General features: G+C 38.8%; 1 protein-coding gene across 1 annotated transcript in view; it reads right to left on the minus strand.

The window, feature by feature from the left end:
• The window catches only part of STK32B (serine/threonine kinase 32B), a 163153-nt gene that overhangs the window by 106058 nt on the left and 32953 nt on the right, over window positions 1-24142 (minus strand). The window contains exon 3 of the mRNA XM_030947996.1: window positions 19363-19514. Within this exon, the coding sequence (XP_030803856.1) occupies window positions 19363-19481 (119 nt within the window). The 5' untranslated portion in view covers window positions 19482-19514. The remainder of the gene's footprint in view (window positions 1-19362; window positions 19515-24142) is intronic.

The following is a 24142-nucleotide window of genomic DNA, read 5'->3' on the forward strand; positions in this document are numbered from 1 at the left end:
GGGCTGTTCACAACTTTAAGTGGAAGACAAAAATTACAATTTTTAAACTGTTAGTAGTAAACTCACTGGATCTCAAGAGCCTCTCCCTAAAGTGGAAGAAATTTTCGTCTTTATTCCATATATATGTGTCCTTCAGTGTTATAGAAACTGAGGTGAAATGACTCCTGGGGTATGTTTTCCTTGCAATACTCTTCAGAAGGTTTAGGAGGAGTGTGGTGTTCCCAGCAAAGAGCAAACATCCAGAGGAAAGGCAAATGCCAGTGATGCACTGACAGTGTGCAGGACAGCACTCAGCTGCAGACTCCTGACACTCAAGAAATTCAAAGGTAGAGGAAGATGGAGGGTAAATAATGATTCCTCTCTCCACAGCCAGTTCCTGATCTTTTATCTACATCAGGGGTAAATAATTTTGGCATTACAGATGTATCCTTTTTTCTTACATGGTTGAGAACTTCATCTGTAAAGAGAGTTTAGGCAGCTTCATCAGAGAGACACATGCTTCACTGAAGGATGGACAGGTACCAGCTCCTTCTCAGCTATTTATTCCTCTGAAACTAACTTTGCTCCAGTAACCTGGCTGCTTCTGTTTAAGCAGAAGCAGGTCTGGCTGTTGAAAGTGCTCCACAAATGTATCTTTCATTTCCTCCCATTCAGCAGCTGTTTATGACTCACCATTAGCAATTTTAATTATAAAAGCCTCCAGTTATCATTTTTGTATTCTCCCATTATTGCTTATCACTACACACCTAAATCTAATTACTATAAGGTAATCACTGCTGTTGAAATATGACAGTCCTCTATCTTTGATTTAAACTAGTAAAATCAATGGTTCTGCCTCCAAAGAAGCCACCACCATAAAATATTGATCAAATAACTTCACAGTGTTGGAAGCAGTATAATATGGATATTTAAGACCAGCAATTAGCAGGAGACTTTGCTGAACAAAATGACATTTAAATCAGTAGTGGATGTCCGAAATGCCAGAGAGAGTTATCTACAAAATGACAGGGTTCTTACTGCTTAATGAGGGTTAAAGATTTTCACTGCTCTGAACCTGGGCCTTGAATGCCAATTCCAAAATAATATTTGTTGCATGGTGGTCAAATTACTGTGATACTGAGGAAGGACCTTTCATTTGCAAACATCCTGCCTGCCCTACCTGCACAGCCCAAAGGCACTGGGGCAGGGCTCTGCCTGAAGGGAAACCATCCCATGTGCCTTTGCCTGATTCTTCAACACAGAGTTTGTGGAGTGGCCTCATAGCTTAATCTTCTCACATTCCCCTTGAAGGTTCTAAGTTTACAGCCCTGGAAATAACATGGTCCATAATCACTAACTAGCATGATGCATGTGCAGGCCTTGGCCGGCCAACACGCAACCTGGGCTGCAAGGGGTGCTCGTGCCATCATAAGAATAAACCACTGACAGGGAGTTTGAGAGAGTGCCAGCGTCCAACACCATGGTCCCAGTCCCAAACTCAGACTGAAGCAAAGCACCCTGAAATGAGTAGAGCATGGGTCTTCAAACATCAGCAACCACTGTTTCACCCCAGAAATCCATTCCTAGAGGGCAAGCAGTGTGCTCCTGGCTGCTACAGACACAGCCTGAAACAACTGAACAAAACACAGTCAGACCTTCCAGCCACCACTCTGATGTTGGTTGGCTGCAACAATTTTTCATCTTTCTCCAAGAAGGACTAACATGTAAATTCATTTACTACTTCATGAGCATTTTAATTTTCTGTAATAAGACAAATCCCAGCTTGGGTTATCACAGTTCATTCTCCATTGAAATAGATCTGAACTAAAGAGCCCACAGGTTCTAGATGATCAACTGAGCTACGGGAAGCCAAAACCTTGAATCTTTGGGGTCTGTACTAAAAATATGGTGCTCCAGTAGTTTCAAACACTGGACATTTTTTTCCCTTCACATTTTTTTAGGCAAAAGAAGATAACTTCAGTTGACATCTTAGTTAGAAAAAGCTCAGCTGAAAAACAACTTGCTGCAATGTAGATACTAAGACAGCTACAAAATCAAAAGACAAGAAAGAGCTCTAACTACTTTTCTCAAAGCCATGAAACAAAAAATTGATGGAGTACAGAAAATATTGTCTTCCAAAAGGCAGAATATAAAACACTTACTAGGCTAAGAATTCAGGAAAGTAGAAGGAAGATTTACAGCATCTTTTGCTTTACAACAATATCCTTAAATACAAGCAAGCAAACAAAAAATCATATAATAAGAATTAAAAACCAAGGAAAACCCCACCTAAAAAAGGAGTCCTCCCTGTATTTTACCCAAACTGACCCCAACACCAGCTGTGTAAGGTGTTGCTCTTCTGTGAGTTACTGAGATGCTGTGATAAGTAGACCTTGTATGGGAAATAAAAGCCAGAACTGTCAGAAAAAAAAAGCCATAATCTTGGACAATAAAGGACAGATATAGATAAAAGCTGCTTTAAAAAATAAAATATTTCATCCTGTAGCCATTTTTTGGCACAGAATCCTTAGTTTTCTCTCCATATTTAGATTTCAGCTCCACCTGCTCCCTCAATTACACAGTCAAAGTCAAGAGGCTGACTTGACTTTCTTCCTCCAGAAAAGTTCTTCTCTCAGCCCTGCCTCCTGCCTGCCCCACCACAGAGGGTGGTGTTACAGGAGCCCTCCTTGCCAACAGCCTCTTCAAGCACTAGGAGCTGCTGAAGTGGCAGGCATGGGCACACATCACACAGCATTTTATGTTGTCTTTTCTTCTCCCTTCTCTCTGGCAGAGAGAAAGGAGTAGAGACAAAACAGTCTTTAAGAGACATTTAGACTGGTTTGTGTCAGAGGCCAAAACAGCATCACTGCAGGGAAGATACCATTTACTAGAATTATGATTGTTCCTGTCCTCAAATTACTGTAATATCTGGGCTCTTTCAAGGGCAAAGGGTTTCAGTATCTGCTGCTTCCCAGGTGTTTGGGAACACGTCTCTCCTTCTGCAGCATAATTACTCATAGTAAATATGCTTCTGGTTAAATTGTGAGGCATTCCCATTTCTCTGAGCCCCTGCAACACTGCTCTGCTATGCCTCATACAACTTAAAAGTTTCTAGAATTGTATTTGCTTCTTTAAAAGGCCCCATTCCATTTTTTTTCTACCTCTGAGGCTTGTGCTCTCTGTGGGGATTTCGTAGATGAACCACACTACCACATCCTCTACAGAGGAGTACAGCAAGAGAGGATTCCAAATACTCTTTTCATTTCCCTTTGCAGGCCAAACATTAATCCAGCCTTCATCTCCAAGACTTATTCCAGTAGGTTAGCATGGCAAGGTTTGGGTAGCAGGTTGCTGCAGGTGTGGCTTCTGTGAGAATTAAGCCAATTTCTCCAGGCTGAGTCTGTTTTGCCTGTGATGGTCACCAGTGAATGGTCTCCCCTATCCTTATCTTGACCCGTGAGCCTTTTATTCTATTTTCTCTCCCCCATCCAGCTGAGGAGGGCAGTGACAGGGTGGCACCTGCTGTGCAGTCAGGGTCAACCCAATACATTTAACTTTTCCAGAAATGCCCATTGCCATTCTCACTGTCATTATTTCTACTTTCAATTTATCTGTACTCAAATTATATCAGCAGCACATAGAGGAGGAGGCTGATTTATTCTAAAGTAAAATGAGCCAAAGGGGATGGTTTTGAGTATTCCCCACAAGCATTGAACCATCTCAAACCCCCCTGTAATTCCTTCTCTTTGAAGGCAGGCTGTCACCACTGTAATCAGACTCCATTCAACTCAGTCATTTTTGTAATGACCTAATTCTCCAATGCATCCTGTACCAGGAGGTTCCATTTGGGGTTTCATTTGTGATCCTTTCCACTCTCACCACATCTTTACACATCAAACCACTTTCAGAGTTTTCTTTTTACAGAGCTACCAGTCATCCTTGGGCTTTACAAATGAATTGTTTTCTCCAACAGCCAAGATTTGCATTTCTAAAATCTTACCAGAAGTAACAGGTGTGCCAAAGCAAACCTTTCTCATACAAAGCAGACCTTGCAATTGTCAAAGGCAGAATTTATATAAATCATTTTTCCTTAAAGGCAAGTAATAACAGAAACCACTTTCTCCAGTCCACTGTTACTTTCTCAATGAAAGTTTATAATGCCCATCCTGATTAACCATTTGTGAAGACCATTTGTCTCAAAAATCCTTGGCATAGTTTGTCTTCTCTTCCATTGCAGCTAGTTCCAATATTTGTTTTCCTTTAAAAAATCCAGATTAAACAAGCAATTCCTCCTTCCTCTACTCAAGCCCCCTCCAGAGTGCCCATCTTTGAGCTGTTTGGTTCTTTAGTATTTTAAATTGTGTAGTTTTCTACCATTTGTGATGCAATATTTCCTTATATGCGGAAAGTGATGCAAGGTTCAAAATCTGATTTCTCACGCCTAGCACATTACCCCTTTGGAGGAGCAGGGTGAGGATGTATCTTGCACTCTATAAATAGTGCAGTCAGTTGCTTTGGCTTTCAGAGACATCCCTAAGATGACATCTAGAAGGACCCAGGGTGAGGCTGAGGGTGTTTGGGGAGGGGGTGGAACACACAATTTTCATAATCTGATAATTTACATAACACCAAGAAGTGGGTCTGATGAAGTCACATCCTCTTCAGCCAGCTCTCCCTGTGGCTGTTTGCACAGGCAGCTCTGACACGGGAACAGACGAGGATCTGACTCCATGTTTCAGAAGGCTGATTTATTATTTTATGATATATATTATTTTAAAAGTATACTAAAAGAATAGAAGAAAGGATTTCATCAGAAGGCTTGAAAGGGAAGAAAAGGAAGAATGGAATGGAATGATAACAAAAGCTTGTGACTCTCAGAGAGTCTGAGACAGCTGGACTGTGATTGACCATTAATTAGAAACAATTAACATGGACCAATCAAAGATGCACCTGTTGCATTCTACAGCAGCAGATAATCATTGCTTACATTTTGTTCCTGAGGCTTCTCAGCTTCTCAGGAGAAAAAATCCTAAAGAAAGGATTTTTCATAAAATGTGTCTCTGACATCTCCCCAGCTGCTAACAAGTTTATTTCAACTGAACATGTTGAATACTTGAATTGGGCACTTTGCCCACCTTGTCATAAAATGTGACAACTGCCCCCCAGGTATCTGACCCCAGCTTTTGCATTTAGAAGGTTCTGCTGCTTGAAATTTCTCTTAGAAGAAGAGGAAATGTCTCTGGCTTGTGCCAGTGAAACACAGATGCAACTTTTGGAGCTATACTCAGACCCTGATGCCCCAGAAAGACAGCTGAAAATAGGAGGAATTATTGTATGTGTGTGTTCCAACAAAATATGTCAGTGCTTTCCATCACACACAAAAGAAGGAGCATTTTAAGGTGGGAAACACTGTTCACCAAAGTCAGCTGAATGTTTTGGAATAGACTGATTTATTATGTAGACCTATATCAGATCCATTTGACAGAAAGAGTATTAAAATCAAAATTCTTGTCTATCAGCGCTTAAGAAAATTTACAATGGCTTCATAATTTTGCTTTTTGTAGCTCCCCATGGGGAAATCCGCAGCTATCTTAAATACCTGTGCTACAGGCTAATATTGATGGTTGAGAACATGAATAGAAATCATCTATTTCCAGAATTTTTTTCCTAAGCACTTTTACAGCAAGATACAATCTTTCTCTTAAAAATACCTATGTCAATGTGTGCAGATTAGATTGTTGTGTGTGCCTAAACTCCTTTCATCTTTGTCTCTAGGTTGAAACAGTAAGCAAATGCAACAGACTGCAATTTGCAGTAGAATCGATGCCAACATTAGAGAATCTAGATGATTCTGGAGTTCAGATTTTTTTTCTAGTAGAAGACAGACATTTAGAAGAAGAAAAAAAATATATTTTAGTTGGAACGCCATTTTCTGTTAAAACTATTTTAAGGCATCTTTATGCATGATTTTCATATAACTATGTAGTTAGCCTACAGCATAACAACTCCTACCCTGGTTTTATTACTCCTTATTACTGCATTAGTTAGGATAAAACCCCTTATTGTATTTGAATAGACTATTCTGCAAATAGCAGAGAGTCAAAATTGCAGATCAGCATCTCATAATAGTTTACATTTTTACAGAAGACTGCTGTAAATAAAGACACAGCAGTATAATATGTAACCAAATACCCAGACAATCTAATTATTCCAATGTACATTGCATTTTTAAGACTACTGACCAGAATGCAAATTGTCAGTTTTAACTACTAGCTTTGACTGATTTCTCTCTCTCTGCTGTCATGGAAACCTGCATTAAAGGCAAAGAAACAATGGAACCTAATTAATGTCTCCTCATTCTTCTGCACAGAAAATGTATTGGGCAATACTTGGTAACATTATGGCAGCGCATACAACATGATTTTCAAATGCATAGTTAAAGGATTTCTGCCAAAACAAACATTTTGCTATAAAAAAATATTTCAAAAGAGAAATAAGTCAGAAGTACAAGATGGATAAAGGAGAGTCTCTCTCACCACTCATCCCCCAGATAAATTTTGAGGGTAAGTTTAGAGGAGGAAGCATCACTTTGAAATGTTCTTGCATTCAGACCCTGCAGCCTGACAGTTTCTGTGTAAGATAAAGGATCACCTTGGGTTAGAAGCAAGAGAAGTTAGAAGCCTGTCAGGTTGCCATGAGAGACGTCAGGGTGTGGGTGCTGGCAGAGGGAGGCAGCATCAAGATGGTGGCAAGAGGGTGTTAAAGCAATAATTGAGAAAGAAGAATCTCTTCATTAAACTCTCTGTCACCTGTCAGGTTTCATTCTTCTGTGTACTGTGGTACCTCTGTACTTTATTTCCAGATCTGATTTTTCCCCAAAGATTCTGTATTTAAAGTGGTACAAACCACCACATCTTGCTTTTCCAGTCTTGTCCTTTGCAGAAGGCTCTGCAAACACAATGGTACACATGATGCTTCCATACCCTGCTGCAGCTTCGTGTTACAAATTCAGTATTCACAGAGAATATGGGAGAGGATAGCATGGGTGAAAGTCCTGTAAGCTTAACTGGAACTTTTTATTTCACCCATAATGAAGTTCTGCAAGTAGGTTAGATGGGAGATTGAGAATAATACTTTTTTTCCCCAGGTTAAAAAATGGATAGCTAGAGAATTTATTCTTTACCATGATTCTAGGCTGCAACAAAAGCCACCATGTCTTAGGGAAGGAGATGCTTGTTTGACACTATCATTTAATTTCATGATGACTTTACATCCTCTTCTTCTGGGAGTTACAAATGAATAAAGCAAAGACTCTTCCTAATGTTAAACTGAATCACTTCACACACAACTGATTAAGCAGGGAAAAAAGTGTTTGAGCATATTGATTTCTGCTGATGTGCACCAAGTTGTCTGTCAGTGGCAGTGACAGGACCCTGGCTGCAGCTGCCTGATGCTGTCAGCCTGGCTGGGAGGCTCAGCCATGACTCCTGGTCCCTCCTGTGCTCAGCATTGCTCCCCATCCTCATTGTGTCTGACAGCCCCACCACTCCAAAGCCACTGACAGCATCCTTAGCTTCTTGTGATCCATAGCTTATAACAAAGTCATGCTTGCAAGGCTGTAGAAGCATTGTTCAGCCAGGATTTCCTACTTAGACAGAAGCTGGACAACAATCTGGAGGGTCTTCTTTTTCTCTTGTCCCTGGGAAAGAGCACAGACATGCCAGCAGAGCACAAGAGCCTCAGTGACAAAAAGTTTTCAGTTGTCTCACAAGTAAGAGAGATAAAAGAAAAAAAAAATTGTGAAATGAAACTGTTCACTAGAACAGGTACAGAAAAATGAATATAAGATGTCATTAAAGCAGGTTGTACTTGTCAAAGATTGTGATAATAATAATTAAAAATAAATTTCTTCTGAATTGGGAGTATCAACCACTGCCACTAGTTATACAGATACTGTGTACATGGCATCAATTGTACTAAATAGATAGCTAAAGAAAGAACCACAGGAGCTCTATATTTATTGATGGGGCATCCTGAAGCTGGCATATCAAACCCTATTGAAAAGGTCATAAGATTTTCTTCCATTATCTACAGAAAGGAAAACAGAAGGAGAGAGGTATTAAAAAATACATATTTCCTCCAGCCACAGAGGAAACCCAGGGATACCTCTGAGCAAGTGTTTCTCTGTATGTCACAAGTGAGTGACGGACCTTGCCCAGCAGGAAAATGTCTATCATGGTTGATTAGGGACAGACACTGCGTGGAGTTCTTTTAAGAGCTCAAAGGAAACTTAAGTACAAGCTTGCTGAATATGCAGTGCCAGCAGAAAAGTGCATTCTTCTTCAGCACTGAACTTTGTTAGAGAGTCATAAGAGTATTATTTTTTTCCCTGTTAGTCTGAATGGATCCTGTTGTGCTGTTTAACTGCCTCAGGCTGCTGAGGTGCACAGTGGTCAAACAGATTTTTACTTGCTGTGGAGGAGGAGCTGTTCATTTCTTGGTAGCACACATGCATGAGGCATTCACCTCAGAGCCAGCGCCAAAGCCATCCTGTGCTCTGTGATTCCAGATACTCACAGTGATGTTTTCCATGTGTCACTGCTTTTTAAAAGGCTGCCTTATCATTCTTATATCTTTGTATGCTAATTGCTAGTGTCAATTTTTTATTGCAACTATAATTCCACTTTCCACTTGGACAAATGCTAGGAAACCCTATGCTTCATTAGTACCATTCTGCAATTTTGTGATCCCAAATATGGATCACAATCAGAGTTTTGTCATTATTCTTTCACAGGGACTTTGTTACACACCATATTCCACTGACTTTTAGAGGAGAAACAGGACCCCTGCAGGTAGCTTGGCCCAAACCATAATTTGCTAAAGACTGGAGAAATGCAGGCAACTCCACCATGGCTGAACATGGATGGAAGGTGTTGCTGCATCAGACTTCCCAGACCCAGCAAAAATAGGCAGGTGCTCACCACATGAACCTGGATCATGCAGTAAAGCTGGAAATGCAGTACAAGAAATGGAAATTGTCCCACCTGTCAGTTCCACAGAGCTGGTTGTAGTGACTGGAAAGAAGCCATGCTTATCCTTCCCTTAGGAATGCAGCACTGTCAAGGCTACAGATGTCACCATTTACTGAGCGATGAACAATAATGAAAAGGATAATACTTGAGACCAGCATAACATATTTTATTCCTTTTAGATGTCAATATCTTCACTTCTAAATTATATCTCTACACTTTTTTAGTGCCTTACGAAGCTTAACTCCTAAAATTCCTTTTAAATTGGAAAATTCCTGTTCCTTTTTATTATATCATTTGATCATTTATCAATTACCAGATTTTCTCTATGAAGAAATATCTAGGTTTTGAATATTTTCTTCAAATAAAGGACATTTTCCTCAAGAGAGAATTTCAAGTGCTCTAGTTTAAGATGAGCAAATACTATAACATATGTGGTTACTTTTAAAAAAGGTTTCAGAGTTTTCCACTTCCACAAAAAGAACAACCTGCACAGAAATCTATAGTTCATCTCTCTTTCTTTGGAGAGACAAGAAACAAAATCTGATTTTCTCTTCTGCTTTATTTTCAAATATCAGTAAAGGAAGTCCAGACCTTGAAGAATCTGATTTATGATATTGGTTACACTTTCTAATTAGGTTAGGTTTTGTACCACTGAAGGAGAAAAATGCCTTCTCCTTTCAGCCCACAGTTCACATTCTCACCAGGCTCATTGCCATTTTTGTTTGCGCCTGTATTTTCTCTAGTCCTTCTCCCAGCCCATCTCTTGATGAGGCTCTGAAAGCTATGGTCAAGAAGAAGAATATTCTCTGTTAGGTATGTTTCACTTACTCATTTGTCAACAAGGTTCAATCCCACCATCTCAGCAAGAAAGAATTCGCTCTCTGCACCCTGGATAAACTCTGGTTCAGGTAGTTAGAGAGAATTTGATGGGCAGAAGTAATTTTCCTACTGGCCATATCCACTTTACAGAGGAATTTAAATAGTCATCTTCATAACCTTTCTTTGTTCTGGATGTTAATTTGTAAAATGTACATCACCACAGAAAAGGAACCTTAAATCCTCCCTTATGTGTCATGTACTTATGAAACATGAAAGTCATCCTCTTCTCATTAGAACTTTACACTGCACAACTGTCATTAATCTTGAAACAGGATGCCATTAATAATTTTCTGAAGTCTTAGTATCAGGTTCTCACTGCACTTTACAAGTACAATAAATATCATTTTTGTTCAATAAAATGGAATTAAAAGTGCACTTATGCTGTAAAAATCTGTAGTTGACTTATAAATTAATAAAAGCTTTGATAAATTTTAATGAGTTAAAGCAAACATTCTTCTAGGCAGGCAAAATTAATGCATTACAGAATTTCCTGCTTTGGTTTAATTGCACTATTTTCCATTTTAAATTCACTCTGATACAATTCTAAAAATGGACATTTTAAATTGCCTTGCAGTCAGGATTTTTTATTGTTATTATTATTTAATCATGTATTTACATCTTTTTTACCCTTATGCACAAGGTTTTGGCTTCTGTTCTGTCCTTTGGAACAGCTGGCAAAAATCATCCCCAACTTTTAATACTTGGAACTTGAAAAATATCCTTGACATCCTTGCAGAAACAAAAAGGAAATATTACTTGGAGAGATAACATATCACCTGAAGCACATAGATATTCAATTACCACTATTTTGATAGCTCTTGCTAGTTCCACTGGGGCTTTGGTTTTGTTTTTAGTATCACTACTCTTTTACTTCAGCCTGTTATAAATAAAAAGGAATTCCCCTATGTGTTTTGTCTGGTTTGAACAAAAAAGCATCATGACTAAAACCACAAATATATTCAAAAGCAAACCAGGACAAGTTTCTATAAATGTTACAGCTGTAACACTTTCAGACTAGTTGTGTATCTGTAGGATCTGCTCAGTACCAAAGTTTTGCAGTGGAAGTGTTAAGGACTTATTTCTATACAAATAGAAGTATCTATTTGTAGGTAGGTGCAATGACCACCTACTTTAGATGATTTTACAGGTGCATCCAAGACAGTTTTGCCCTCTGATGGCCATTCCACTGTGCTTGGGCTTTGTCAGCAGAGCATTGAGCTGCATCTTGTGCAATCTACATTTAACAGAGCCTTTACTAGAGGGTAATTGCAGTCCCAGTTTCCACAGCATCAGTAAGAGTTGATCCTGACTGAAAACTGTAGATTTACATGATGTACTCATTACTCTGTCAAAAAACCACTTTACTGACAGGACCTTGGTTATCAGTCTAATTGCACACTCTAGCTATTGTGTTTGGCATTCATAACCTTTAAAGCAGAGAATAGAAAAAAATAAAGAAAAAAAAACCACCACTGCTTGCTAAAAGTGGCAATTGAGGAGTCTGAAGCAATATCTAAGTGCTTTTCTTCTTTCTTTCTCATCACATTAGATTGACAGCACCAAAACCCTGCTCTCATGCTCTCTTAAGAATAACCCTGCCACAGCACTGGAGTTTGCATCTGCCCAAAAGGAATAACACTCATTCCACATAAATGTGCACAGGATTTCTGCTGCTGTCTACACCACAAACATGAGACATGGCCAAGACTCTCTCCAAGCTCAAGAGGGTCTGCTCTGGGTAGCAGCTACCGCACTGCGAAGGACAAACAAGGTAAGAATTGCAAATTCATAAGAGGAACATGGCTGGAAATGAAAATTTTTAGAACAGAAGGGATTATTTTTCCCAGCAGTTCGATATTTATCAATATTTATAGTAAGATTCCTCTTGCAGAGAAAGCTTTCTGAGAGAAAAGTTTATTAGGGTCAGCAAATAAAGTGTGTGTCTCAGTAAGAATGATGCGGAAGGCACACTCCTAAGAAGGGTCTCAGGATGCAGAGAGACACACAGGAGATGAAACATCTCATGCAGCAGTTTCTAATGCAAAAAAGATCAAAACTTAAACTATGCCAAAGGCCAATTCCTGCTTTTGAGAGGAATGTATTAAAGTTGAGCCCAAAGATACATATTTCAAGGTGACAGCAATTTCTCACAGGAAACAATTAGTCACCAGAATAAAACTTATCCAGACAGTGTCCCAGTACTGCCAATTGTTATCTTAGGTTATTAAAATCAGCAAAAAAAATAAATAACTGCTGGATCATGCTTTCATCAGTTGGTGATGATGTTACAGCTAACATTCATTTAGCAAAACACCCAGAGGTCACCAGCTGGTAGTGTTGAGTCCAATGTAATTTCCACATCTAGAAATAATATTCTGAATATTTACAACTCAAGTCAAATCTATTCTATACTCTTTTCCTCCAATTATCTTACCCTTCCTGCTGCCTCATCACCTTTCTCTGCCCCTTTTCCTCCATCATTATCTCTTCTAAGTCTCTGGAGAGCAGAAAATTTTTTCAGTCTTTTTCAATATCTTCACCTATTTCAGATTTACATTAATGCAGTGATGAATTAATCTAGCTATTTGAGAAAGCTACTCACCCTTTGCTTCATCTATAGCAAAAATAATTCACCCATCTAAGATCCGTGCAAGATGCTAAATATACCTTCCTCCCTTGATTTGCAATCTCTTCTTGGATGGAGAAGAAACTTAGACACTGTCAAATATCTGGAAAGGACCAGGATTACGAGCCTGGCATTCATGACCTCTGCTAAATTCACAAAAGTAAGAAACACACATTGCATCAATAAACACAGCAGTAGCTGTTGCCCAAATGCTCTGAGACCAAATGGCACAGAAAATTCTGTTCCTGGCCAGCTCCCAAACCCAGGCACAGGGTGTGCAGGTTTCCTACCTGCTGGGAACAGCCTGGCTGCACCTGGGCTCCTCTGGAATGGTGCTGGTGCCCCAGCCCACAACCGGACTGGGAGTGGGTCTAGAAACATTTTGCAACGTGAAATATTGGGTTTGAGAGCCCAGAGAGGATACCTAATTTTTAAGTTACTGGTGTAGACACAGCCAATGTGGATGACACTGAAGTCTTTGCTCTCTGGTTTTACCCAGCTGCTCCAAGTCATAAACCAGACTTGGAGGAGCTGGGTACAACCAGACAGCAAAGATCATTAAGCACCTTCATTACTCTCCAGGAAAAATGAAAATGTGGGTCAGGAATTTTCTGAATCCACCACATACTATGAAGACAGATGTTGAGTTTGAGAAGTCCCCAGGATGAGGTGAGAGATGAGTGAATCTGACTCCATGTTCTTAGAAGGCTGATATTATATTATATTATATTATATTATATTATATTATATTATATTATATTATATTATATTATATTATATTATATTATATTATATTATATTATATTATATTATATTATATTATATTATATTATATTATATTATATTATATTATATTATATTATATTATATTATATTATGCTATACTAAAACTATACTAGAGAAAGAGAAATGATACATCAGAAGGCTTAACAAGAATGATCATGAAAACCTCGTGACTGACTCCTCAGAGTCCCAGACAGCTGATGGTGATTGGTCATTAAGTAAAAACAATTCACATGAAACCAATTAAACCTGCACCTGTTGGTAAACAATCTCCAGCCACATTCCAAAGCAGCAAAACAGGGAGAAGCAAATCAGATAATATTGATTTTTTTCCCTGAGGCTTCTTATCTTCCCATGAGAAGAAATCCTGGTGAAGGGATTTTTCAGAAAATATGACAGTGACAGACAGACATCAGTACAGTTTACCTTTCCTTTTCATTAGAACTTCTTACTGCTCACGGGGCTGTCAGGCCAATTGCAAACACCCAGCCTGGTCCTGGCAGGAAACAACACAACCCCACTGTCCCCTTCCAAAACCAGAATGCAATTATTCTGTTAGATCATGAACTTTACTCACAGCCTTTATTGTCGTGTCTCCTGAAGCTCAGAAAACCAGTCACAACACATGTCAGAAAAGAAATTTAGAATCCTCCCTAAAGTCTTTTCACTCCACATTAGGCCACCTATATCAAGGAAAGTTAAGCAGCCACAAGACCACAGTCACTGAACAAGCTCACCTGAGATGGACCTAAACCACCTCCTCTCCTTGCTTTGGTCTCTGATAGGTAATTGGTGTTCCTTGGTTGGTCATTATCATTTTTGTTTCCACCCAGCAGTAAAACACTTGGTCAGGTTTTCTTGCTTCCCTAAGTTTGTAGATTTATGCACATTTTGATACCAACTTGAGGACCAAAGCCACGCTATGGGGCAGTCCAAGATGACCTTGCTCCCAAAATGCTCTAGAAAGAGCACCTTTCACAGGGAAGTGCTAATTTCCACTTATGTATCTGTATATGTGTGTACATTGAGCAACCCACCCAACACTTGAGACTGAAAAACTAATTTCTTGCATCCAGAATCCTTTTTTTCTTTTTACTTCCTCTTTCTTTTGAGGACATGTTGGGTTATTAGATGAACTAAGAAGTCCATGAACTTTTTTGCTGCAATGTGTGTTCTTTAGTTCTTCATTTTTCACTGGATTTGAGACTTAGTCCTGCTGTAGCTGCAACAGTAATGTACTTCTGTCATGGAACACATGCAGTTTCCATAGACTGATAAGTGAAAAGAAAAACACATCACAGTATAGCCACTCAGAGAATGCAGCTAACACTTCATGGCTTGTTAAATAAATCAAACATACTATTTTGTCTATACCAGGAAAATCACCTATAAGTAGAAAAAAGAAAATGGTTATCCTTCTCCCTCTGTTGCTTTAGAAAATGTTCTAGCAAGTTAAAAACATTTTCCAAGGCTATTAAAAATAAGATCAATGTTTCAAAACTTTTGAGAAATGGTCCATTTTTTTTTTCATTTTCTTCAGTTCCTCGTCAGCATAGAAACAATTTGGATACATGATATTTTTTAAGGAAAAAAAAAAAATCTGCCTGTTGTGGTAAGCCATGTTGTTTTCAGAGCAGCCAGGGGATGCTTCAAACATCTCTCTGTGACTGAGGACAAGTCACATAATACCAAATCTGCCTGCACTGGTACCTGGCAAGTAACCTGGCTCCTGGCTCAGTCCTAATTCATGTTGTAAGAAATGTGTTTAAAACATGAATGCTTTCAGAAACACCACTCATCTTACCCAGAGGACACTCAGATATCTGGGGAAGGATGAACATGGAGAAAGTCCTGAATATTAGAGAGGAACAGACTCAAGGTGGGACCAAGTTGGCAGCTGACATTTCTACAGCCCATTCATCTTCATCTATGCTTGAAATACCCATGACAAAAAAAAGGTGTGATAAAAAACAGGACTGCATTTTATTTTAAGAAGGAATCTCTATTATCAGAGATGCCTCTAATGGTGATAAAAGTGGCTTTAAGCATTTATTCAATTTCATTTCTAAAATGAAGGTTATAAATCAACCCTAAACCCTTCCTGAAAAACACTGTTATCCTCCAAGCTTTTATGAGCATTTACAGAAGAATGATTCCTTCTGTGTCAGATGTTATGAAAGACAGTTCATACTTCAAATAATGTGATTTATAAGTTGAGATTGTGAAGCTAAATTTAATAAAGCTCAGAGAAGATGCATGAGCCTCAAAAAGCTTAATAGAGATCTTTCAGAGTTGAGATGCTACCCTTGTTTTATATGAGCTTCTCTGTATTCTTGTGTAAGCTGTGGTTAGTGATAGATGCAGCAGAACCACCCACCACAGAACATTTACCTTCTTTCCTCTTCTTTTTCTCTCCACTAGAATTTAACTGATCAAGGATTGTATACACACATCTCATTATCATGAAAAACGAAAGGACTGTTCATGTTTGTTTCTTAAATTGCCAGCTTTTATTTTTGGTGATGTAATTTCTCAATGAAAGATTAATATGTTCAAGGAGTTGTTCGGAGATTTATTACTATTTTTATTTTATTTTGAAATCCAGGTGATAAACTTTTGCAAATCAGCTGTTTGCATCAGGGAAAGTACCACAAACTCATAAAAAGCTTATCATGATGAAATTTCCTCCAAATATACTTTTCAATATTGATTTAGGATTTGACATTTTAAATTGAAAGATGTAGGATTTCACTTCATCACAATGAAAAAAAATAGGACACTGAAACTTTTCATACAGAAAATGATGCTTCATGAAACATAAAGATTTAATTTCAGGATTTTAGTCACCAAAACCATACCTTAGACAGAATTTGCAAAACTGATATGAACCTTAAGAGAGTGTGATAGAGCCTGGAAAGAGAGACTGGGCCGAAAGAACTTTGGCATTTAAACAAGCTGAAATTGTCTTATTCCCCATACACCACAACATTATTGTTCCTTGTTAGATTAATATTCCAGTTTCTGAAACAATCCAGGCTTAGTCGTTCCTGTTACAGTCCCTTTGTACATTTACACTGCAATCAACAAAACAGCAAAATCCAACTCTGAAAAATGAAACTCATCTAGCTGCAATTACTACAGAAGAAATGCAGATTCAACTGCTTCCTTCCATTAATGTGTCAGGAATTGACTCATAGGAGGAAAATTCATGGATTCTTGCCAATCATCTAATATAAGTTGTAACTACAACGTAATTTGATGCAAATCATTATTGCATCTAAACTGCAAGTAGAAATACATTAAACAGAGTTCTAGTTCATCAACAATCAATGAAAATGTTATTTTAAGAAATTATTTCTGGGAACAATATATTTAATGACTATTCCATTCATACTTGCAGTGTTCCTTTTCCCATGGTAGAAATAAAAATTTAGTTTCAAATATTAAATAAATGAAATACAATTAATATGTTTAAAAGCTTCATATGGCTTGAACAGGTGTGATCATTATTCATGGATCATTTATGATTTTTGTTCTTTGCCTTTGTTGCAGTTCAATAACAAAAGTCATTATTTGAAGATAATGTGTAGAATATCCTGAAATTCAGCTGAAATTTGAGACAGGGAAGTCAGAGGTCTGGAAAATTCTATTGCAGCCTGCAAGTGTAGACATTCCAGAAATATATCACAAGTTAATTTAAATTAACTCAGGATTGTTCAAGGCTAATTTTTTATAGAAGCATATTTTAAGCCTGATACAAGGAAAGAGTTATTCAGGGTAGACTAGGTTAATTTTGGGAAGGTTCAGGCTCAAGATTTCCCTTTGCTGTCCCGGGGTGAAATACAGGTTCTCCAGCAGTTCAGTAGCTTGCTCTGGAGTCAGATCTTTGAAACACCAGACATTTGAATGTGCAGTGTTTGAGGTGAGCACTTCAGGTGAAAATAATAAGGGTCAATGAAAGCGTTTTTTTTTTGAAAAATGTCTACTATTCTAATTGTATTATTATGAGTCTCTGAATGTCAGTAGAGCCTCATACAAAATCACAGAACCGCTGAACACTCTAAGTTGGAAGGGACCCACAGGGATCATTGAGTCCAACTCCTGGCCCTACACAGGACACCCCAAGAGTCACACCATGAGCCTGAGAGCATTGTCCAAACACTTCTTGAGCTCTGTCAGGCTGGTGCTGTGACCCCTTCCCTGGGGATCTGTTCCAGTGCCCAACCACTCTCTGGGTGAAGAACCTTTTCCTGATATCCAACCTAAACCTCCCCTGCCTTGACTTCATGACATTTCCTCAAGTCCTGTCACCAGTCAGGAGAGCGAAGAGATCAGTGCTTGTAGATGGATTGGTCAACTACAACCATTGCTAGAGACATCAAATATAAAACATTGTTTAATATTTCACTGAAGCATCTTGAATAGTGTCCTGTTTGCCTGAAATGTTTTGTAACTCTAGAGTACTCTATTTCTCTTTCATTTTCTGCATTTCTCATACACACATATAGTATCACATTTGAATCTTGATGTCCTGTAATGGTATCTTAGAAGTAGGAAGGATAAAAGGCATCATAATGCCCAGTGCATTTTAAGGTATTGCTTATTTCAAGTTTAATCTTTGGAATGAAAAAAAAATGTGAAAGAATATTTATCATCTGAGTAGTACTCAGTAATGGGAATCTAGCATTCTTTTTGTTTCACAGTAAATATTTGATCTTCAGTCTTTCAGCACTGCTATGTTTATCTCTCAGATCACATTAACCTATGACTGCTTCTGTGCAGTGTCTAGTTACACAGTGGAAACTTCCACACCTCCTGATACAGAACAAAAGTTTGTGGGATTTCAAAAAAGGTAGATAAATACATAACAGAAAACTCCACAGGCTCTTAAGCACAGATATGTATATACCATATCTTTGGTAAAGAAATCCCAAGACTACAGCTTGCTGGTACCTTGGAAAAAGTACTGGGAAAGTTTTGTATTGCAGTCACAATGATGTATTTTTTTAAAGCCTTCAACAGGGTATTAGATTAGCTCAGATCATTCATATCAAGTGAAGAGCACATATGTATGTATATAATTAGGTCCTTTTGGACCTAATTTGGAGTCAATTTTGGGCTCAAATGCTTTGTATCAGAGTGCAATTATACTAAAGCAGTGTTCACTCAAGACAGAACACAATTTGGCTTTTAATTTACGAAAGATGCTAACCTGGCACCAGGAGTGAGCTAAGGGATGGGCAGAACACTGTAGTTGGGCAGTGACCTCAAGTAACATAGCTAAAACTCACAAAACACAAGATCAGTGTGCAATGTAACCATCTGCAGCCAATCAAGCTATTCACAGACTGAATAATTTTCATATTGTAATGGTTTATGTCCCCTCCACCTTTTCATTTTCTGAATTATACAGGTAATTAGATGAGGAAAACTCTGCATCCCATTACCACTATCACTACAGAAGCCAGCAAATATTATCACACTACATAAGAGCCAGCAAATATTTTAAGCTGCTGGTGTAGTTGAAGCTAGTTATTGCTTGAGCAGCATTTTCTCACAATCATGTGTGACCAAAAGATTCAGTGTCTAGCACGGAGAAGATAAGGGAAATTCTAGGTGACAAAAAGGCACTTTTCTGTTGTCCTGTGACAGTAATATTTAGAAAGTAATTGAGTTTTGAATTTTCTCTGAATCAACTTTAAAAAAGAAAATAATGGTTGTATTTGATATATTCCACAGCTTTATTAGAGAGGTTTAGTCCAGGTATTGTCAAAAACAAATGCGACAGGACAACACATTTCAACACAGTGTTGTAACAATTTGGAGTGAGAAACCAAAGCAGAAATGAACAGATGAATATGGTGTTTAAATATTCCAAATAAAAAAGACACCTTAAAAATATTAATGAAAAATAAAACTCCCTGTGAAACCTAATACCTTTAGCAAAGGAAATCACCAAAAACCCTTTGTTCTTTTCAGCTTTCCAGCCTTCCATATTCTGAACTGATTCAGCAACAAGGAGAAAATGAGAGCTCCATGAAAGCATTTTAATGATTTTCTTACCACAGATTGACCAGGAAGGGATGTTCCAGGCCTTGCATTATCTGCAGCTCCCGGAAAACATTGCGGACTTCATCTCTCTCAATGCATTTCTGTTTATTCATATACTTCATGGCATACATTTTCTTGGTGTCTCTCTTCTGTACAATGCACACCTAATTGGCAGCAAAGTAAAAGAAAAATTTTGACACTTTGAGATAGTGAATTCCATCGTGACTTTGGAAAAAAGAAGTCTTTAATGATATTTCAATAATTCAGATCTGGATATTACAACTGAGTAACACATCCAGTAAGTTCACTTCACAGCTCTTCAGGATTCTTTGTAATAGATTGTAATAAAAAATTAACAAAAACCCAACCCAACCCTGTATAAGAGGAAATGGGGACCCAGAAAAAATACCAAACTTTCAGTACTTACATGGTAAAGCTGAGAGTAATATGCTGCAATGGCTAAAATCACAGGCTATTTAATTATTCAGAGAAATTACTGCCTCCTGCCTAGGAAAATGCTCAGTCATTGTCCTGATTCCCACAAGTCAATACTCACATCTTGATTATTGCATCATAAACCTTGCCTGTGTTCCCAAGGCTCAATATTTCATCTAAATGTCAGAATTATTCTCCCTTAATTACTGTTGAAAGGAAAAGAATTTTTATACAGGTATTCATCATAATATTTCTGAATTCACAAGAGACCATTACAATGATTTAGTCTCTGGCAGTAAATGTCTACGCTTTTACTTTATCTTTTTTTTTGACAAAGACCAAATAATGTAAATCCATGAAGAAAATCTTAGTCAAGAGAACTTCCATAGGAATTCTGGATTTCTTTTTGTCATGGTATTTTACCTTGAGAATGGAGCTGGAGACTGGCCCAAGCACCACAACCAAGCATCAGGTTAAGTACAATTTTTGGCAACAGAGAAATACACAATTGTTCTGAATGTACTGGAAGCATCTGGTTTAGGTATCCCAGGTCTGCAGTGTCTAAGTTCAAGGGTATTCTGGATTCACTTGGTGTGGGCATTATTTTTTTATTTGTATATTTAAATACATATGCATACATGCTCCCATATTTTACACACAAAAAATTATACTATACACTCATAAACTCATGATAAGAGATGAGATTAAAACACAGTGGCAGTCAAAAAGAAATCCTTTGTGTCTGAGTTTAAGGAACTTATGCACCCAATATTTAGGAACAATCAGGAGTAACTAAGGCAACTTCCCACAGCTGAAACTGGGAGGAACAGGGCCGGTAAAGTCAAAACATATTTATTTCTCTGAAATTCTATTTTCATAAAGTGTGTCCTTGAGCACAAATCTACTCCAAATAGAGGAGTTAATAGAGTACCTTTAACCTATAATGATAAGGCATGATTAAGCAGTGTTTCTAATTACCTTTCCTAGTATCAGGAGATGTTCTGCTATTAAGGAAAACAGGGATGGTAACATTTTGTTTTGAGCCCATTAATTGTTGCACAATGGTGAGTACTGAAGTTTTATTTCAGTTTTCACCTTGGACTGTTATGAAAGATCTGAAAATTGTTGATGCTTTTAAGAAAACTAAATGTTCACATTTATATGGAAAGAATCCTGGCTGTGGAACAATGGGGAATTGTCTTTGGCCTTTTGGAGGAAGAAAAAGTAGCAAGTGGGATCAAGCTGAAACAGAGTGGAAAAAGTGGGGATGAAAATGAGTTTTTCAACCTCCCACAGGTCCTTCAAAAGCACAAGCAGAATTTTCAGGGACAAATCCTCACATCCTGTCTTAGAATATGTGGAGAGTTCAATTTAGCAAGTCACATTATAAAGTGCAACATTTGGGGATTTTAGCTCAGAACATAAGTCCAGAAATTCAGCCATGTACATCAGTTTGCATCATGATTTTCAAGTAAAACTTGGCCAAGAGTTAGGTATTTGCAGAAGCCTCCTAGTCCATTACATTAAAAGCCTCCCTGTTGAAGGATTGACTAGACACACTGCTGAGAGAATGGGTTTGAGAATTAGAGGTTTGACCAATGTGGCAAACCAAGATCATATGCAGCACCAAAATAGGCAATGTAAACGAGTTTTGCAATGCTGTTGGGACTCCAGAAGGCAGTCAGCTCTCTTACCTGGCAGCAAAGACAAGGGTGTTCAGCACAGCTGAAACAGACCTTCTGTTGTTGGTAGAAGCTTGCCTAACACAGAGCTTCAGAGCAGAATGATAGTAAACATTTTCTAGCGATGTGTACCTACGCAAATCCTTTAACATGGTTACAAAATCAATAGGATTTTAATGAATATAATGAAGCTACTTCCTACTAAAAATCAGGAAACACAACCTGCATCCATGTTGATGTTATTGTAAAAAAATGCCTGACATTTCTATGACAGCACTGGATTGTATTGGAGATCCTCCCTGGCACTTCTACCTGCTGGCTGTCAGCTCTTCTCCTGAGCAGGAGAATGGACTGAAACTTTCCACTAAAGCAAGAAAGAAAGGAAAAGCCCTTGAGCCCTTCTCACATGTGCAGTCTTAATGGGAAATGTTTAAGCTGGTTTTTTTTTTTTTTGTTGTTCCAAAGGAGCAATTTAAAATAGGGATAAACAGGTGCTCTGGAACCTCAACAAAAAAATCCTGTGATGACTCATTATGATGTAAGTCTGTGCAGAAATGCCTTATTTACATGTATCAGTATGGAAGCCTGTCACACTTACACTCTTTCCATTTTTCTGTGAATATCATTTACCAAAGGCCAGACAGTGTGATGATTCAGAGCAAATATGTGTTCTGAACTCAACAACTATCCAGCTTCATAGTCAGTAGAGAAGGACAGAGCCATCTCCATAAGGTATGGATCTAAAGAGGTACAGGGGACCATCTCTGTACCTGGAATGGTTTCCCTCTAATTCTCAGGTCGGCTGTTTTGTTCTCTGCCCCGAGATGTGTGGGGTGGTTCTGCGGCAGCCCACGCTCTGAAGAATGAGTCTGGACTCTTCAATGTTCAGTCTTCAGGTTGTTTATTATTTCTTATCTACAAATTTTTCTCTCTGCCCAGCTGAGGTCCGCTCAGCACGGCAGCTGCAAGCACTCTCCCCCGCTCCCAAGGCGGTGTCGTCTTTTACACTACAAACTACGTATATCATATTTACTTTTAATTCCCAATACCTATCGCCTATGTCAGACAGTGCACTTCTACTCTAAACCAATCCCCAAGTGCCAATATCACAGCAGAAAATGGAGAACAAGAAGAAGAAAGAAGAAGGACGAGACACGCCCTGTTTCCTCCTTCTTGTTCCCATAACCCCTATACGAAAAATCTTAAAGCCTATATTTTCACCCTGTGAACACCCTGTTATTGCACCATTCAAACTCGTGTGACTTTCAAATCCCCATACCAAGCTGGCAATTCGCTAGAGGGATCAAAAACAAGCCACCAGGTGTTCCGGGCACCATGCCAGGGTCTCCGAGCCTCCCGGAGGGGTCTTCGGCAACTCTGGACATCCAGAGGGATGTGCTGAGATCCCACATCTAATAAAGAGGCTGTAGATTACCGGTTTGGATATAGGCATCTGTGTGGCACATGTTTAAAGGCAGGCATTATGAACCCCCTTAATTTTCTCTGGAATGGTATAGTGCTATTTTTAAAAATCTCTTGTGAAAATATTCCCTTTTTAAAGGGCTTTTTTAAATGTATCTTAGTTGTTATCACAGGGTGGTGTCTTTTGTTATTTCTGGTAGAAGGTAACAGTGAACTGCCTTAAAACCTATCAGGTTAGAAGAAATTTGACTGGAGAGTGACTTGGGGCCACTTTCCCTCAGAATCTGGGGAAGGAAGCCAATAGATTATGGCTGCAGGGCTAAGCTTCATTTTTCAAGAGCAACAAGTGCTGTGGCCCACTTCTAAACTACCTTCTTGGATTTCCTCTGATTTCACATGCAAAAAACAGAGAAGATTGCTGAAGGAAGCTGCATAATGCTGTGTTGGCAGAGAGCAACCATGGGTAGCTTCAACAAAGTTCTTCCCAGAGAAAAGACAGTGATGGCTGAAATATCAGACTTGCTGCAAAACACAGATTTTTCCTGTTTCCCACTAGAAGAGACTTACAGCTGCTATGTGCATGGTGTGGAAAGAACAAGGTGCACTTAGTGTCAATTTTGGTCTAAATTTAGCACAGGAGTACTTAGACCTCTCAGACTCACAAGATGTGGTTTCACAACAGGTGATAAGAAAGGAGAGAGGCAAACCCACAGCCAGAAGAACCTCTGCCTGAGGCCACTGCTGGGTGGAGAGCTGGCAGCTGGGGTGCTCACTCACCCATGCTGCTGTATGATATTTTACATCTCACAGTGGATGAGATGGGACAGCTTTGGCTGCCATGAGGAGCCCCAGCCCAGCAGAGGGGCTGCGGCACTGCATGGGCAGAAGCACTCACCCCACACAGAGGGCTGCAAGACAGAAATCAGATAAACTCCAGATGGGAATTGATGAACCTGCTGTTGAGCATCTGCCTGAAATATTGCTCCCTTGTCTGTCCTACCCATGTGCTCTGAAAAATTGGTTCTCATAGTTTTAGCCTACAAGCAGGGCTGGCAAGATTTACTCAAAGAGGCTGGAGAACGGATGTCTTTAGGCTGCCAGGGGGTTTCCTTTAAATAGGGAGATTCATTCCCAGATTCCCCTGAGCAAAGCATGACATCTGGAGCAGCCAAAGCATCTGCCTAGTATCCTTTCATATTAACTCAAGCTAAAAACCAGGTCATAATACTGTCAAACAATATTAATATTCTGCA

This window comes from Camarhynchus parvulus, chromosome 4, assembly GCF_901933205.1.
Source record: "Camarhynchus parvulus chromosome 4, STF_HiC, whole genome shotgun sequence".
In the NCBI taxonomy this organism is placed as follows: domain Eukaryota; kingdom Metazoa; phylum Chordata; class Aves; order Passeriformes; family Thraupidae; genus Camarhynchus; species Camarhynchus parvulus.